At 32.2% G+C, this 17,749-nt stretch overlaps 2 protein-coding genes across 3 annotated transcripts; one reads left to right on the forward strand and one right to left on the reverse strand.

Moving 5' to 3' along the window:
• The first annotated feature begins 4,716 nt into the window (after window positions 1-4,716).
• CNPYb (protein canopy b) lies at window positions 4,717-6,317 on the forward strand. 2 transcript variants are annotated; one of them, XM_012365869.2, is made up of 6 exons: window positions 4,717-4,868; window positions 4,939-5,153; window positions 5,303-5,429; window positions 5,495-5,629; window positions 5,704-5,868; window positions 5,957-6,317. In XM_012365869.2, exons 2-6 carry the CDS (start codon window positions 5,039-5,041, stop codon window positions 6,123-6,125), a joined length of 711 nt encoding a protein of 236 aa, XP_012221292.1. In that variant the 5' UTR covers window positions 4,717-4,868; window positions 4,939-5,038; the 3' UTR covers window positions 6,126-6,317. The 2 variants fall into 2 exon arrangements, with proteins under 2 accessions (XP_012221292.1, XP_067214591.1); XM_067358490.1 differs by having other exon boundaries at window positions 4,787-4,868; window positions 5,110-5,153.
• Window positions 6,318-6,707: 390 nt separating this feature from the next.
• Window positions 6,708-7,887, reverse strand: mRpS33 (mitochondrial ribosomal protein S33). Its single transcript, XM_012365853.2, has 3 exons — window positions 7,737-7,887; window positions 7,274-7,670; window positions 6,708-7,185 (listed from the first exon to the last, which is right to left on the reverse strand). Exon 3 carries the CDS (start codon window positions 7,130-7,132, stop codon window positions 6,779-6,781), a length of 354 nt encoding a protein of 117 aa, XP_012221276.1. The 5' UTR covers window positions 7,133-7,185; window positions 7,274-7,670; window positions 7,737-7,887; the 3' UTR covers window positions 6,708-6,778.
• Window positions 7,888-17,749: the final 9,862 nt, after the last annotated feature.

A 17,749-nucleotide genomic window follows, 5' to 3' on the forward strand; every position in this document is an offset into this window, starting at 1 on the left:
TGAGCGAGAGAGAAGGCACTATACCACACTATGCTATGGCCTATGGCTATACTTATACTAAGGCACTAGATATGTAGGTATTCTCATCCGCCATTTTGGTTCCTACTAGATGGAGAATTATAGCGTATATAGTATAGTATAGCGTACATGTGTAACACGTCAATTATTAAAAATGATTCAGGACTTTTTTCGACTCATTTTTTGGCAAGGAATAACGCTATGTACTTAGTGGGCAGTCTTTAAGTGTCACCCTGTATACGCTATAATTCTCCATCTAATAGGAACCAAAATGGCGGATGAGAATACCTAAGGCACTAGATATGTAGGTATTCTTATCCGCCATTTTGGTTCCTACTAGATGGAGAATTATAGCGTATATAGTATAGCTTAGTATAATATGGCGTACATGTTACACATCAAAAGTTTAAATCATGCATTTATTTAATATAGGCATGCATTACCATACTTTTGCTCGCACGAATACCATTTTGATTAAATGAAGGTAAGGCTCTAGAATTAATTTTTAATTTAAACGAAATGTACCTTTTTATAATCTTTTCTTTTAAATGGTGGCACGCAGGCAAAGAAAAAGTGATTTCTTTACAACGGTGTACAAAAAATTGTTTTAAATTAACATTTGTTTTTGATCGAAGATGAGGATAATAATTGTTAAATATCCTTGTCATTTGAATAAAAAATCTAAACGTAACAGGATGAACATAAAATAAGGCATGTGCGTGATTGCTTACAAACATCATATCGGAAGAGTTACGCAGATGTTTATATTTCAGAATCAAGAATATAACATACCTTATACTTTGCACAAAGTATTTCTTAACAGTCCTCGCGTTAAAACTTACAACTTACAACACGTTCACGATATCACGTTACGCAGGTTAAGGGGCTGAGCACAATGAAAAGCACAGGCAATAGGAACAGGGAATAATATAGGAAAGAAAGAGAGAGAAATAGCTTTTTTCTCTTTCTCTTCTATGTTATTTCCTGTTCCTATTGCCTGTGCTTTTCATTGTGCTCAGCCCCTTACAGTCGTAATGCAGTATAGCTGAGTATAAGTAAGGCACTAGATATGTAGGTATTCTAAGGCACTAGATATGTAGGTATTCTTATCCGCCATTTTGGTTCCTACTAGATGGAGAATTATAGCGTATATAGTATACATGTTACACATGTACGCCATATTATACTAAGCTATACTATATACGCTATAATTCTCCATCTAGTAGGAACCAAAATGGCGGATTAGAATACCTACATATCTAGGGCCACTTTTTCCAACGTCGGTTAACTTTAACCGACTGGTAACTTTTCAGAATAGCCAACTGAAAACTCGAAACTTGTATATGTATATGTATATCAAGTTTCGAGTTTTAAGTTGGCTATTCTGAAAAGTTACCAGTCGGTTAAAGTTAACCGACGTTGGAAAAAGTGGCCCCTAGTGCCTTAGGGTGCCGTCACATACAGCCCGTAATCCGTAATCCGCACCAAAAGTCCGCAAAAGTTACTAGGTATTTCGTCCGTAACGTTACGTGTGTTTTTATCTCCTTGTGTCCCATGGAGCCGTAAATACAGTCGTAACGGTAGTACTATTTTTTATTTGACAAATTATAATTATTTATTTGTATTTTATTCATAAGAAAACTACGGAATATATTATAATTTTAACAAAAGTTTTAATTAAATCGTCAAATTTAGTTAAATAAATAAAATTAGAAAAAGCATTATTAGTAATAACTAGTAACTTGTAGTAACTTTTACGAAAATTTCATGGAATTACGGCTCCATGGGACACAAGAAGATAAAAACACACGTAACGTTACGGACGAAATACCTAGTAACTTTTGCGGACTTCCGGTGCGGATTACGGATTACGGGCTGTATGTGACGGCACCCTTAGAATACCTACATATCTAGTGCCTTACTTATACTCAGCTATACTGCATTACGACTGTTAAGCCGAGAGCACAAGCTTTTACATAAAGCATAACGCATAAGCATAAGGAAATTGATTGGTCTATATATAAACATAAGCAAATGCATAAGGAAATGGACCAATCAATTTCCTTATGCTTATGCGTTATGCTTTATGCAAAAGTCTGTGCTCCGGCCATTAACCTGCGTAACGTGATATCGTGAACGTGTTGTAAGTTGTAAGTTTTAACGCGAGGACTGTTAAGAAATACTTTGTGCAAAGTATAAGGTATGTTATATTCTTGATTCTGAAATATAAACATCTGCGTAACTCTTCCGATATGATGTTTGTAAGCAATCACGCACATGCCTTATTTTATGTTCATCCTGTTACGTTTAGATTTTTTATTCAAATGACAAGGATATTTAACAATTATTATCCTCATCTTCGATCAAAAACAAATGTTAATTTAAAACAATTTTTTGTACACCGTTGTAAAGAAATCACTTTTTCTTTGCCTGCGTGCCACAATTTAAAAGAAAAGATTATAAAAAGGTACATTTCGTTTAAATTAAAAATTAATTCTAGAGCCTTACCTTCATTTAATCAAAATGGTATTCGTGCGAGCAAAAGTATGGTAATGCATGCCTATATTAAATAAATGCATGATTTAAACTTTTTTCGGCTTAGTATTTCATTTACTATTATTCCTTTGGAATTAACTTTGAGTAAGTTTATTACTTTTATTACTTTTATTTCAGATCTTTTAGATACAACCATATCCACCTCTCAAAGGAACTGCATTAAAATTTTATAAATAGAGGATACGAGACGCTTACAATCAAAAGATGCAGTTGGGAACTTCAATCAATCAAATTTACATTATCTATAGGTATTGTTCTATGCTGCAGAACGAGCAATTGTGATATAATGATGAAATTACAGTACTGGACAAAATAAATCATACATCTTTCAACAAATTGATTTCGTTAATGTAATTATTTTAAAAAAATAATAACAGTAATAAATTAAATTTATTGAAAAATGTATGATTTATTTTATCCAGTACTTTATAATACACTCACCCGAAAAAAAAGCGGTACACTGAAAATGTGGGAAAAATTCATCAAATTTCAACTGACGATAACTTCGTAAATAATAAAGATAGAAAGTTCTATAAAATATGGAAATAAAGCTAAAAATCTCTACTTTAAGAATCAATTTATTTCAATGTTGCAAAATAAATTTATTGAAAATGGCGGATGACAAAGCGCGAGCATGCAAAATTGAAAAATAATGGTTCGAGTTTGCGACGGTGCACGGTATAAACAAAAAATTGTAGCTTATTGGGATCAAAAGCGTACGAAAGTACAGAGTCTCCTCTTTAAAATGCTTTTTTATGCATCTTGATACGATGATTTTTCGCCGAGAGATTTGCATTTGAAGTAAGAATCTGCCTTTTTCTTCAAATGCGAATCTCTCGGCGAAAAATTATCGTATCGAGATGCATAAAAAAGCATTTTAAAGAGGAGACTCTGTACTTTCGTACGCTTTTGATCCCAATAAGCTACAATTTTTTGTTTATACCGTGCACCGTCGCAAACTCGAACCATTATTTTTCAATTTTGCATGCTCGCGCTTTGTCATCCGCCATTTTCAATAAATTTATTTTGCAACATTGAAATAAATTGATTCTTAAAGTAGAGATTTTTAGCTTCATTTCCATATTTTATAGAACTTTCTATCTTTATTATTTACGAAGTTATCGTCAGTTGAAATTTGATGAATTTTTCCCACATTTTCAGTGTACCGCTTTTTTTTCGGGTGAGTGTATAAAATTTCCAAGGAGAACAGAAAGTCAAAATAATGTCATTTGATATCTTGTTGACCAAAAAATGACAAAAAGCGTCATTTTTACATCATTTTTGCCATAAACAATGTCAAATTGACATTTTGATTTTCTGTTTTCCTTGGGTTGTATATACTACAAATTGATTTATTGTATACACAACAATTACAAATAAATGAAATTATTTGCATCTTATCTTCTATAAATATTTTTATTTGCTATTCTACGTTTATATATATATATATATATATTTGTTTTTATATTTGTTTGTATGTACTTTTATTGTGTTTTTTTATGTGCTATAATAATTTTAATAATTTAATTATTTCTTTTATATATATTAATATATTAATTTCTATATAAGCATGAAGTATCGTACTAAGATAAAATTGTTTTTAATTATTTTATTGCACTAATGTCAGTTACAACAGAAAATAAATATATTAGTTATTGTATACATTTAAAATAAAGCGCCACGAACGTCACATCCGCTTTTACACCAAGATGGCGACAGTTCTGCCGATCTCTCCTTTAAGGCTGGCGTCACATAGAACCCGTAATCCGTAATCCGCACCGGAAGTCCGCAAAAGTTACTAGGGATTGCGTCCGTAACGTTACGTATGTTTTTTCTCCTTGTGTCCCATGGAGCCGTAAATACACACGTAACGATATTACTATTTTTTATTTAACAAATTATAATTGTTTATTTGTATTTTATTCATAAGAAAACTACAGAATATATTATAATTTTAACAAAAATTTTAATTAAATCGTCAAATTTAGTTAAATAAATAAAATTAAAAAAAGCATTACTAGTAATAAATAGTAACTTTTAGTAACTTTTACGGAAATTTCATGGAATTACGGCTCCATGGGACACAAGGAGATAAAACACACGTAACGTTACGGACGCAATCCCTAGTAACTTTTGCGGACTTTCGGTGCGGATTACGGATTACGGGTTCTATGTGACGCCGGCCTAAGGATCTCTAGAGCAGTCTATATTTACTACGTCTATGGCCAAAGTGTACAAATCTCACACATGGCGTGACAGCGAACTTCACGAACATATGCTATGTAACGTGTATAGTACGTAACAATTATTCGTGCAGTTAGCGATATAAAATAAATTGTTACAATTATTTTTGGATTATTTTAGGCTTTATTGCTGGCTGCTTTATACATTCTAGTGATATTGCAGTGATTCCACAATCGATTGATTAACATTTCTGTTTTATTTAATACAAGTTAACAATACAATGTTATTTGTGAAGAATTTAATTTTATTAAATCTATTAAATCTATTGCTCATATGTTTTGTCTTCGGCAGTCCCGAAGAAGAGCAAGGCGTGAAGTACGCCGATCATTGTGAAGGTAATTTTTATTTAAAGCTATTTTTTGTGATAAAAAAGTAAATTTAAAAATATGATATTATTTTGACATTGAAAGATTACACTTTAAGAGCTTTATCTAATATAATTGCAAATATTACATCTAAAATTAATAATAAATTTCCATTCCAGTGTGTAAAGTTTTAGCTATGGAGCTTGAAGCTAGACTGGATGAAACTGGAAGAACACATGATGTTATAGAGCTTGGATATGCATTGGATGATGTCGCACCAAAAAAAAAAAAAGAATATAAGAAGTCGTGAGTACTATAATAAATTAAGATAAGATTATTTTGATGTAATCATTCAAAGTGCTTGTTTCCAGAGAACTGCGTCTAGTGGAATCTATGGAAAATATTTGTGATCGTATATTGGATTATAATATACACAAAGAACGTACAGATAGTACAAGATTTGCAAAAGGAATGAGTCAAACATTTAAAACACTGCATGATCTTGTGTAAGACATATTTTGATATTTGATGATGTGACATTATGGAATATTTTTGTAAATTAACAAATATATGATTATAGAGACAAAGGTGTCAAGGTAGAATTGGGGATTCCATATGAATTATGGGATAAGCCTTCAGTAGAAATAACTACTTTAAAAACCCAATGTGAAGTTTTACTAGAGAATCATGAAGCTGATATTGAGGACTGGTATCATAACTATCAAGGAAAGGTTTCTTTAATTAGGTAGTACTCTATTTGTTGTATTTATTTTAATTATAGATATGATTTAATTATTAAAACAGTATTAAATTTGATTTATTATTTACACTAGATATTTATGTTCTGAACGTGCATTGAAAGAGCAAAATGATTCTTGCTTGTACGAAAAAGGCGACACTGGGAAAGATTTAAAGAAACAAGAGAAAAAAATAAAAAAGATATCAAGTAAGAAAGAAAATTTGAAGGATATTCAATATAAATATTCAAAACAAGAATTATAAAACTAAGTGAACAAACTTTAAGAATAAACATTGCTTATTAATAAACAAAATGTGATTCTACATTCAGTAGAGTAATACAACATAATTAATATAAAATACTGTACTATATAAAGATAAGCTGTAAATATGTCTATATATGTGCCATATTATATTGTAAGGAATTTTATAATAAATTTTCTTTATATAATGAAATTTGTCTAGAAATGCATGTATCTCATCATGTATTGATTATTTATTATTAAAGAATAATAATAATAATGTCAAAGGACTTTAATAAATTAAAAAGATTGAGTATTTTTATAATAAAAACATAATTCTATCTTATTCTAACCAACAGAGAAAATATAATTCTACAGCAAAGTTATAGAGAATCAATAAAGCAAAATTTAATAAAAGACATATAAAATATAAATAATTTAAAATTTGTGTTCTCATTTAATATTGATAAGACAAATCATGTTCAAATTTTGTGTTCTAAAACCTTATTCTCTTTTTATTTAATTATTTTATATATTTTATATATTTTATATATTTTAAATGATAAATTTTTGTAATATATCATATAAAAGAAATAATACTAAATATACTAAGTTTTCTACTTTATTATGTACAAATAAAATATATGCTTCATAATAAAATTGACACTTATAAATCTAGGAACTATTTGGAGATGAATTATCTTTGTTCCTGAAGGGAGGTGCTATCCACCTAGTTTTACCACGCAGGGCTCTCAAACGTGTATATTCTTCCTTGAAATCCTTATGCTCATCTCTGAAAAGGCCATAATCTCGCAGATAAGTCATTAATTTATCTGTCTGCTCATATCTTGGATAATATTGTACAATCTCAGGTCGTTTATTCACTGGTCTCTCGCTGAATAGCTTCATGATTTTCATTGATTTGTTATTGGTTGATCTGACAACTTCTCCAAAGATTCGATTACTCAGACGATTCATACGTATGGCATAATTAGTGCCTATATTCATCAAATTCACATATTTACTCATTTTGCAATTTGCTTCAACAATCACAGTGTTAATCTTTCCTCTCTTTATCAAAACTATAAAGGTAAAATTAAGAGTAAGTTTAAGATAAAATCTACGAAGGTTAGAATAAAAATTGGTAATTATTCAGTATTGTTACCTCACCTCCAATTTTTATAAATTTATATTCATTAGACGCGTTTTTGTCCAAAACAAAAGAATCTGACAGAAAAAAGTGTCGCTCTGCCCCGCGAAGCGAGATATTAATCGTTAAAGTTAACAACTTTTCAGGTTACATTCACAACTTTCCACGCGAAACGAGATTTTAACCCACATCTATGTGTATGGTGCGTTCGGAAACACACACTGTGTGCACACCAACACACAATAACCGTTCGGAAACACGTTAGTGGTACTTAACGTGCATTCGGGTGAATCGTTCGAAAACGTTGAACGAGTACCACCAGTGTGCCACGAAACCACTCGCCGAAAAAGCAAGGGGAGTCAGTGTGATTCAAGAGTAACGTTTTCGAACGTAACCTTAGAATGGCAAAGATATTCACTAGGAAAAATAAAACTGCTTAGCTTTGAAAATTATATACAAATCGCGATATATGAACCTACATACATTTATAAATTTGCATTTGTCGTATAATGTAGCGACTGATATGAGTACATATTTTGTAATTATATAATACTTATAGCAGAGAGAAACCTGAGAGAGGCCACGCTGCCGTTTTCCGTACGACGCTTTCTCTAGGCCGTACGCTAGTGACGCACGTCCATTTCCGGCCGGCTTAGGAACTAAATAGCCACGTCCATTTTCCGCATCGGTCAAAAAGTCACGTCTATTTTCTGAGATGGTTCATGTCCATGTTATATCCACAAGCGAAGCTATTTACGTCACGCGTCCTTGCCGTGCGTTAGACTGTTTGATCAACAGCAGCGTACAACAAAGAATCAAGCGTTTTTTAATCGAGTAAGGCGAATCGCTTGAATATTAAAGATCCGATATTCGAGACCTACTTTTTGCAACTTTTTTTTCCTTTTTTTGCATTTTTTTCAACTGTATATAATCAAATTAATAAATTAAAATAAAGTTTAATAATAAAATAATGTTAAAATAATGTTAATATAAAAATAATATTTAATAAGCTTTTATTGCAGAATTGTAAAATTATTTTTAATTTTTTTATTAACAATAACAAATCAGTTTTTATTAAATAATTATAAAAAATTTTTTATATTAAAAAATGCTTTTTATAATGTTTTTGTAATATTTAGTACATGCCATGTACAATAAAATATACATATTTTTATATAACTAACATATGATCTGTATTAAAAAATGTTTTCTCTTTCTCGATCCTTCAAAAAAAAAAGTATTAATCGTAAAGAGTGATTCAAATAATAATTTCAATGTAGAAAGAAATTCAGTCTCTTATGCAAATGTAATACAAGTAACGATAGCATCGATCTCATTCTTAATAATGTGCAGTGGCTTAACGGAAAATAGTTGGTCTATCACAACGCAGATCAGGTTTCGAGACTGAGTGGTGTCCGATTTTTTTCAAGTTTATGGTACATCTTATATAGATCACATTTAGATTTGATAATTTAACACAGGCCTCGGAATTATTTCATCTTTTCAGCCGATTCTCGTGGTATACGCCTCCTTTCCTCTCTTCACCGCGCGCGCGGCAAACGCTAGGGCCAGCGCCGCCGAGCGTTAGGAGCGGCGCTATCCGATTAATGTTAAAAAAATTTATTAAAAATATTTTTTTCCTCAATAACAATAGTACCTCATGGGTGACGTGGAAATCTATTGAAATATTTTCACATAATAAATTTAAAAATAAAAAAAATATTTTTAATAAATTTTTTTAACTTTTAATGATCAAGGAAGAAGAACCCAACATTTATCGGATAGCGCTGCTCCTAACGCTCGGCGGCGCTGGCCCTAGCGGCTGCCGCGCGCGCGGTGAAGAGAGGAAAGGAGGTATATACCACGAGAATCGGCTGAAAAGATGAAATAATTCCGAGGCCTGATTTAACAAGAAATAAGTCAAAGAGATTTATGTAGATTTTTTTACTTTTTTTTTTACTATTTGTTTATTCATGATACATAATGAAACATATATTTATTAATGTGATTATATTTAACAGAAATATGAATATATTTAAAGAAGAACACGTGAAATTTATAAATAACTGAAAAAAAGATATATAAATAATTATTTAGTAATAATAATTAATAGTGGTCTTCCACGCTACCCATGAGGTGCCACTAATAGCGCGTTAGATTTTTTTTAAAGTGGATCTTTGCCTGTAGCCCTATTATACCACTTTTTATTACATTATATATTTACAAAAGATATATATATATATATACCGGGTGGACCATTTTAATCCATCCACGTAAATTTCTCCGTAAGTAAGCCAAATACAGAAAAATGGTTCAGACAAAAGTTGTTCAAGACAATAAGGGTCACCTATTTGTGTTAGTGATTTTGACCTTAAAGTCAATTTTCAAGGTCATTTGAAGGTCAGAGTTATTTTTTTAAATAAACCCCCTATTTTTGATTCCAAAATCTAATAGCTGGTGTTAAGAGCTTTTCAAAACACTATAATGAAGTTATTTTTCATTAAGAACTTTTCGAGTTATGAGGCTTGTAAATTACAGTATTTTGACATAAAATACAAATTATCTTGTAAAACATTCAATTTTTGGGAATCTTACCTTAATACTTTTATGCATAAAATAATGAGACGAATCAATTGATATAAAGAAAACACATAGTTGCTTTCAAGAATAAATATGTAATTTGCAACATGCAACTGCATACTTTTTTTTAAAACCAATGTGTTTTCTTTATACCAATTGATTTGTCTCATTATTTTATGCATAAAAGTATTAAGGTAAGATTCCCAAAAATTGAATGTTTTACAAGATATTTTGTATTTTATGTCAAAATACTGTAATTTACAAGCCTCCTAACTTGAAAAGCACTTAATAAAAAATAACTTTTTTATAGTGTTTTGAAAAGCTCTTGACACCATCTATTAGATTTTGGAATAAAAAATAGGGGTTTTTATTTAAAAAAATAACTCTGACCTTCAAATAACCTTGAAAATTGACTTCAAGGTCAAAGTCACTAACACAAATAGGTGACCCCCATTGTCTTGAACAACTTTTGTCTGAAGCATTTTTCTGTATTTGGCTTACTTACGGAAAAATTTGCGTGGATGGATTAAAATGGCCCACCCTGTATATATATGTATATCTTTTGTAAATATATAATGTAATAAAAAGTGGTATAATAGGGCTACAGGCGAAGATCCACTTTAAAAAAAATCTAACGCGCTATTAGTGGCACCTCATGGGTAGCGTGGAAGACCACTATTAATTATTATTACTAAATAATTATTTATATATCTTTTTTTCAGTTATTTATAAATTTCACGTGTTCTTCTTTAAATATATTCATATTTCTGTTAAATATAATCACATTAATAAATATATGTTTCATTATGTATCATGAATAAACAAATAGTAAAAAAAAAAGTAAAAAAATCTACATAAATCTCTTTGACTTATTTCTTGTTAAATCAGGCCTCGGAATTATTTCATCTTTTCAGCCGATTCTCGTGGTATATGCCTCCTTTCCTCTCTTCACCGCGCGCGCGGCAGCCGCTAGGGCCAGCGCCGCCGAGCGTTAGGAGCAGCGCTATCCGATAAATGTTGGGTTCTTCTTCCTTGATCATTAAAAGTTAAAAAAATTTATTAAAAATATTTTTTTTATTTTTAAATTTATTATGTGAAAATATTTCAATAGATTTCCACGTCACCCATGAGGTACTATTGTTATTGAGGAAAAAAATATTTTTAATAAATTTTTTTAACATTAATCGGATAGCGCCGCTCCTAACGCTCGGCGGCGCTGGCCCTAGCGTTTGCCGCGCGCGCGGTGAAGAGAGGAAAGGAGGCGTATACCACGAGAATCGGCTGAAAAGATGAAATAATTCCGAGGCCTGTGTTAAATTATCAAATCTAAATGTGATCTATATAAGATGTACCATAAACTTGAAAAAAATCGGACACCACTCAGTCTCGAAACCTGATCTGCGTTGTGATAGACCAACTATTTTCCGTTAAGCCACTGCACATTATTAAGAATGAGATCGATGCTATCGTTACTTGTATTACATTTGCATAAGAGACTGAATTTCTTTCTACATTGAAATTATTATTTGAATCACTCTTTACGATTAATACTTTTTTTTTTTTGAAGGATCGAGAAAGAGAAAACATTTTTTAATACAGATCATATGTTAGTTATATAAAAATATGTATATTTTATTGTACATGGCATGTACTAAATATTACAAAAACATTATAAAAAGCATTTTTTAATATAAAAAATTTTTTATAATTATTTAATAAAAACTGATTTGTTATTGTTAATAAAAAAATTAAAAATAATTTTACAATTCTGCAATAAAAGCTTATTAAATATTATTTTTATATTAACATTATTTTAACATTATTTTATTATTAAACTTTATTTTAATTTATTAATTTGATTATATACAGTTGAAAAAAATGCAAAAAAAGGAAAAAAAAGTTGCAAAAAGTAGGTCTCGAATATCGGATCTTTAATATTCAAGCGATTCGCCTTACTCGATTAAAAAACGCTTGATTCTTTGTTGTACGCTGCTGTTGATCAAACAGTCTAACGCACGGCAAGGACGCGTGACGTAAATAGCTTCGCTTGTGGATATAACATGGACATGAACCATCTCAGAAAATAGACGTGACTTTTTGACCGATGCGGAAAATGGACGTGGCTATTTAGTTCCTAAGCCGGCCGGAAATGGACGTGCGTCACTAGCGTACGGCCTAGAGAAAGCGTCGTACGGAAAACGGCAGCGTGACCTCTCTCAGGTTTCTCTCTGCTTATAGCGTTTTCGAGTAAACGGGGTTTGAACGACCCAAGATTGGTTAATGACGTCATTGCAACCTCTCCACCAATGAAAGACTTGCATTTATAGTAAAATAGTGATTGATCAACCCTAGATCGTTCAAACCCCGTTTATTCGAAAACGCTATTAGAAGTGCGTGCGCCAAAAAATTCCTGAGATTCCTAAATTGAAATTAAAAAGATTGATCGTGGGACAAAGAGATCGAAACGCGAAGACAATTAGATTTTAGTGTCACTATAGATTGTCCGGATGACACGATCGAAATCAAAATATCCATCAACGCACAACCAACTGTTCGGAAACACTCTACACCCGAAGGCACACGATATCCCCACTACTTCTCCACTGAAAATCACCACACTACACAGAGGGCTTGTTCGTTTTAGCTACACTGGGGCTGCTCTGGGTCTGCTCTACACAGGATAATACAGGACAGATAAATAGTTTGTCCTGTATTATCTTGTTTAGAGCAGACCCAGAGCTGCCCCAGTGCAGCTAAAACGAACAAGCCCAGAGTGTGAGGTTTCCGAACGTAGCCTATAGTTTATAGACGGTAGAGTCACCCGCGGGAGGGGGAGGGGAGGGGGGGCGAAACCCGCTGGGTCCGCACCACGGAGTAAAAAGGAGTAAAATAAAAATTAAAAAAATAAAAATTATAATAAAATTTTAAAGTAATATGCAACTTTTCTCATCTTTTAAGTAAAAAATTAGCTCCTAAAAATAAAATAATGTAAAAAATATTCTTAAAATATGCAGTATATTGTAAAACAGACAAAATCAAAAATGTTTATAGTAAAGATATATAATTTTTAAGATTAAAAGTTAAATATTTAAAACAATTATTTTAGCTATATTTAGTTAGCAATGTTTACACAATTATAAAGTGATAATGCAATTTTGAAAGAAATTTAATAAAGATTTAATATCTTTATATAAAAAAAAACATTTGTTAAAAAAAAAACAATATATATTTTAATAAAAAATAAATAAATAAATAAATAAATAAATATATATATATATATATATATATACACTCACCCGAAAAAAAAGCGGTACACTGAAAATGTGGGAAAAATTCATCAAATTTCAACTGACGATAACTTCGTAAATAATAAAGATAGAAAGTTCTATAAAATATGGAAATGAAGCTAAAAATCTCTACTTTAAGAATCAATTTATTTCAATGTTGCAAAATAAATTTATTGAAAATGGCGGATGACAAAGCGCGAGCATGCAAAATTGAAAAATAATGGTTCGAGTTTGCGACGGTGCACGGTATAAACAAAAAATTGTAGCTTATTGGGATCAAAAGCGTACGAAAGTACAGAGTCTCCTCTTTAAAATGCTTTTTTATGCATCTCGATACGATGATTTTTCGCCGAGAGATTCGCATTTGAAGAAAAAGGCAGATTCTTACTTCAAATGCGAATCTCTCAGCGAAAAATCATCGTATCGAGATGCATAAAAAAGCATTTTAAAGAGGAGACTCTGTACTTTCGTACGCTTTTGATCCCAATAAGCTACAATTTTTTGTTTATACCGTGCACCGTCGCAAACTCGAACCATTATTTTTCAATCAATTGTTTTGCATCCGAAGGAGATGTCTGCAGATCTTTTGTGATTTCTCCGCCCTGACTTTTTGTTTATGCTCGACCGCACATTGCGAGAAGAGTGCTTGATTTCTCTTGATCTTTTTCTTTCGAGACGCGTTACTTATTCGTACGACTTCGTCAAAGTAAACAATAATTAATCTTTTCGCATTGAAATTATTGGTCAATTATGGCGACGATAAGTCCTGAAAAAGCTGCTCAAGTTGTAGCGTTAATTGAAGATGGGAGAAGTCGAAGGTACGTTGCTGAGGCACTTGATTTATCAATGTCAACCGTGCAACGTGCTTATGCTAGGTACTTGGAGACTAATTCTGTCCAAAGAAGACCTGGTTCGGGATGTCCTCGTTGTACGAATGAAAACGATGACCGATTTATTGTTTTAAATTCATTAAGAGACAGACATCGAACGGCTGTTCAAATTCGAAACAATTTAAGAGATGTCCGCGAATGTAATGTATCCGTTGACACTATTCGAAACAGATTAGCGGAACACGGTCTTTTTCCGCGCAGGCCAGCAAATGTACCTTCGCTTATGCGTCGCCATCGCGTAACTCGACTCAATTTTGCTGTCGAGCATGCAGGCTGGACATATGCAGAATGGAGTACCGTTCTTTTTAGCGACGAATCTCGTTTTTGTCTGTATTCTTCAGACGGACGAGAACGAGTATACCGTCGCGTTGGAGAACGATTTGCAGACTGTACTGTAAGTGAGAGGCCTAGCTACAATGGTGGCTCTGTAATGGTTTGGGCAGGAATTTCTGCGAATGCTCACACAGATCTCCACTTTTTTGACGCAAACATGAACGCAGATGTATACGTGGAAGACGTACTCATACCGTACGTTGTTCCGTATGCGCACTTCATCGGAGAGGACTTTTTGTTTATGCAAGACAATGCTCGACCGCACGTTGCGAGAAAAGTGCTTGATTTCTGCGATGAAGTTGGCATAAATCGACTCGAATGGCCAGCAATGAGTCCAGATTTAAATCCCATTGAACACCTATGGGACAATATTAACAGAAAAGTACGAAATCATATACCTGCTCCTCAGTCATTGCCAGAACTTCGAAGAGTTCTTGAAATAGAGTGGAATGACATTACGCAGACTGAAATTAGAACACTAATAAGAAGTATGCCTCGTCGCATGAATGAGGTAATACGCGCACGAGGAGGTCATACCCATTATTAATATACGCGCGCGCACACACAATTGTACACGCACCACCGGGAGGGTTTGGAGTCGTAAAATATCGTGGATCTAACGAGCCATGAGGTCCTTATCCCAGTGGTGCACGCGCACACACACGCATGCACGCGCACGCACGCACGCACGCACGCACGCACGCGCACGCACACACACATACACACACACGGACGCACAGACACACGCACGCACACACACACACACACACACACATACACACGTGCCAACATGTGCACACGGGATCAGATTTCTGCCACGTCCACGCCGTTGATCCTGGGTAACGCCAAGAGCAGAATTGACACTTATAACCGTAAGGAGAGTTTGGAGTTTTAAAATACCGCGGAGCTGATAACCACAGAATTCTTATTCTTGCAATTCGGTCTGGTTCAAAATTGAATATCTCGGCACGTAATACAGCTAGCAGGATTTTTTAAAAACCATTTTAAAAGTTTGGATGTCTAGTGTTCGAAAATTCATAACGCAATAATGTGTGATAACTTTCTCCAAAATGGCGGATGACAAAGCAAAAGCATGCGAAATTGAAAAATAATGGTTCGAGTTTGCGACGGTGCACGGTATAAACAAAAAATTGTAGCTTATTGGGATCAAAAGCGTACGAAAGTACAGAGTCTCCTCTTTAAAATGCTTTTTTATGCATCTCGATACGATGATTTTTCGCTGAGAGATTCGCATTTGAAGTAAGAATCTGCCTTTTTCTTCAAATGCAAATCTCTCGGTGAAAAATCATCGTATCGAGATGCATAAAAAAGCATTTTAAAGAGGAGACTCTGTACTTTCGTACGCTTTTGATCCCAATAAGCTACAATTTTTTGTTTATACCGTGCACCGTCGCAAACTCGAACCATTATTTTTCAATTTTGCATGCTCGCGCTTTGTCATCCGCCATTTTCAATAAATTTATTTTGCAACATTGAAATAAATTGATTCTTAAAGTAGAGATTTTTAGCTTCATTTCCATATTTTATAGAACTTTCTATCTTTATTATTTACGAAGTTATCGTCAGTTGAAATTTGATGAATTTTTCCCACATTTTCAGTGTACCGCTTTTTTTTCGGGTGAGTGTATATATATATATATATATATATTAGTATACACACACAAATATAGCAAACTTATTTAACAGTAGGCACACAAGACAGGATACAGGTATAATATATTGAACAGGATATATGTTATGTATAACATTCATCTCTAATTACATAATAAACTCTAGGTATAATTAAGATAAAAAATATTATTTCCTTTTCCTTTTTATGTTTTTATTTATATATATTGTAAATACATATTATTCTCTATAAAATAATATTTGTTTTGTTAATTGGTGCCTTTTTCGGATAGGTTTTAGGACTTCTTGTAAATAAAACTTAGAATATGTATGCAGTTTTATTTTAATGTATCTAGAACTAATTGCAATTATAAGTCTAATTTTATGCGGCATATCAAAAATGCCAACATTATCGCATTCTAAGTTTGGAAATATAGAAGAATCAAGAACTAAATTGTTTTTAACTCTATTTATAACAATGTAATCTAATTTTTGTACAGATAATTCAGAATAACCATCAGTTACAATATTTAATTGTTTTTCCGTCTCTATGCAGATTTTATAAACAGAATTAGATGGCTTAATTAAACCACCGTTATCCGAAAAATCTAAAAATTTTGCAAATGTTGAACAATGAACATAACTATTTGCATAATTATGTTCATTATTCAAACTTCTTAGCTGAAGAGCACATGTATAACAATCAATATTTAATTTTTTTACTATATATCCGCTTAAGTAGTACATGATATATTCATTTAATTTTTTCATTGATGGAGGTAAAGATATCGCACCACTATGAATATATTCATCGTCGCTTTCATAGTTATTATTAAAATCATTAAGTATAGATTGTTTCCTTTTTTTCCAACGAAATTCAAATATAGAATCAGATAAATCTGTATCAAGCTTAATACAGTTTGCATTTGTAGAGTGTCTAATATCATTGCGAAGCAATAATTGTCGCATAGCATTTTTGAACTGAAACACATTAGGATTGTTATTATGACCATGACAACTTCTTATTTTCGAAAAAAATATTTCAACATGATCCTGCGAAAAATTATAAGTTAATAAATATTTATATGATTTATTTTCTTTAAATAAATCTTCAGCCACATCTAAGACTGATTTAGCAGATATAGCAAAACCATAAATGAAAGTTTTTCTACCTGTGTTATACAAAGGTTTTCCCTCTTTATCTTGTAATGAAAATAAATACGTTATATATTCTTGAACCATATTTTTTAAGTATGGTATATTACTCTCAAAAATTGGCTTTTTATATCCTTTACCGAAAGGATTTCTGGAGTTTAAAAAATCAAACATGTTATCAATAATTCTAATAAATTTGATTGTACCATTACTATCTTTAAACTGATCAAAATTTTCTTCTTTTAGAAACTGAATTGCATTTGCTACAGATGAACTTAGAGTGTGAGCGGCGTATTTTACCGCGTCTCTGGAGTGTATGTGAAATATTTCGAAATAATAATAATAAAAGTATTTAATTAAGAAACCCTATAAATAATAGTTCATCATTTCGATATTTCGTGGAAAGTGAGCGATTGTTTAAATGTATAACCATTAAAAAATCATTATAAAATCGAGTCCTGAAAATCCGAACGGCGAGTACGCTGCCTGATAGTGCTCAGCGCTCACAAAGCTATCATTGCCAGTGTCGCATGTTTTCTTACAAAATGCATATTTCCGCAAATTTTCAATGAATCAATCTGAAAATTTCCAGAAATCTTCCTTCAGTAGTGAGGAACAAATG

This window comes from Linepithema humile, chromosome 6, assembly GCF_040581485.1.
Source record: "Linepithema humile isolate Giens D197 chromosome 6, Lhum_UNIL_v1.0, whole genome shotgun sequence".
Taxonomy (NCBI): domain Eukaryota; kingdom Metazoa; phylum Arthropoda; class Insecta; order Hymenoptera; family Formicidae; genus Linepithema; species Linepithema humile.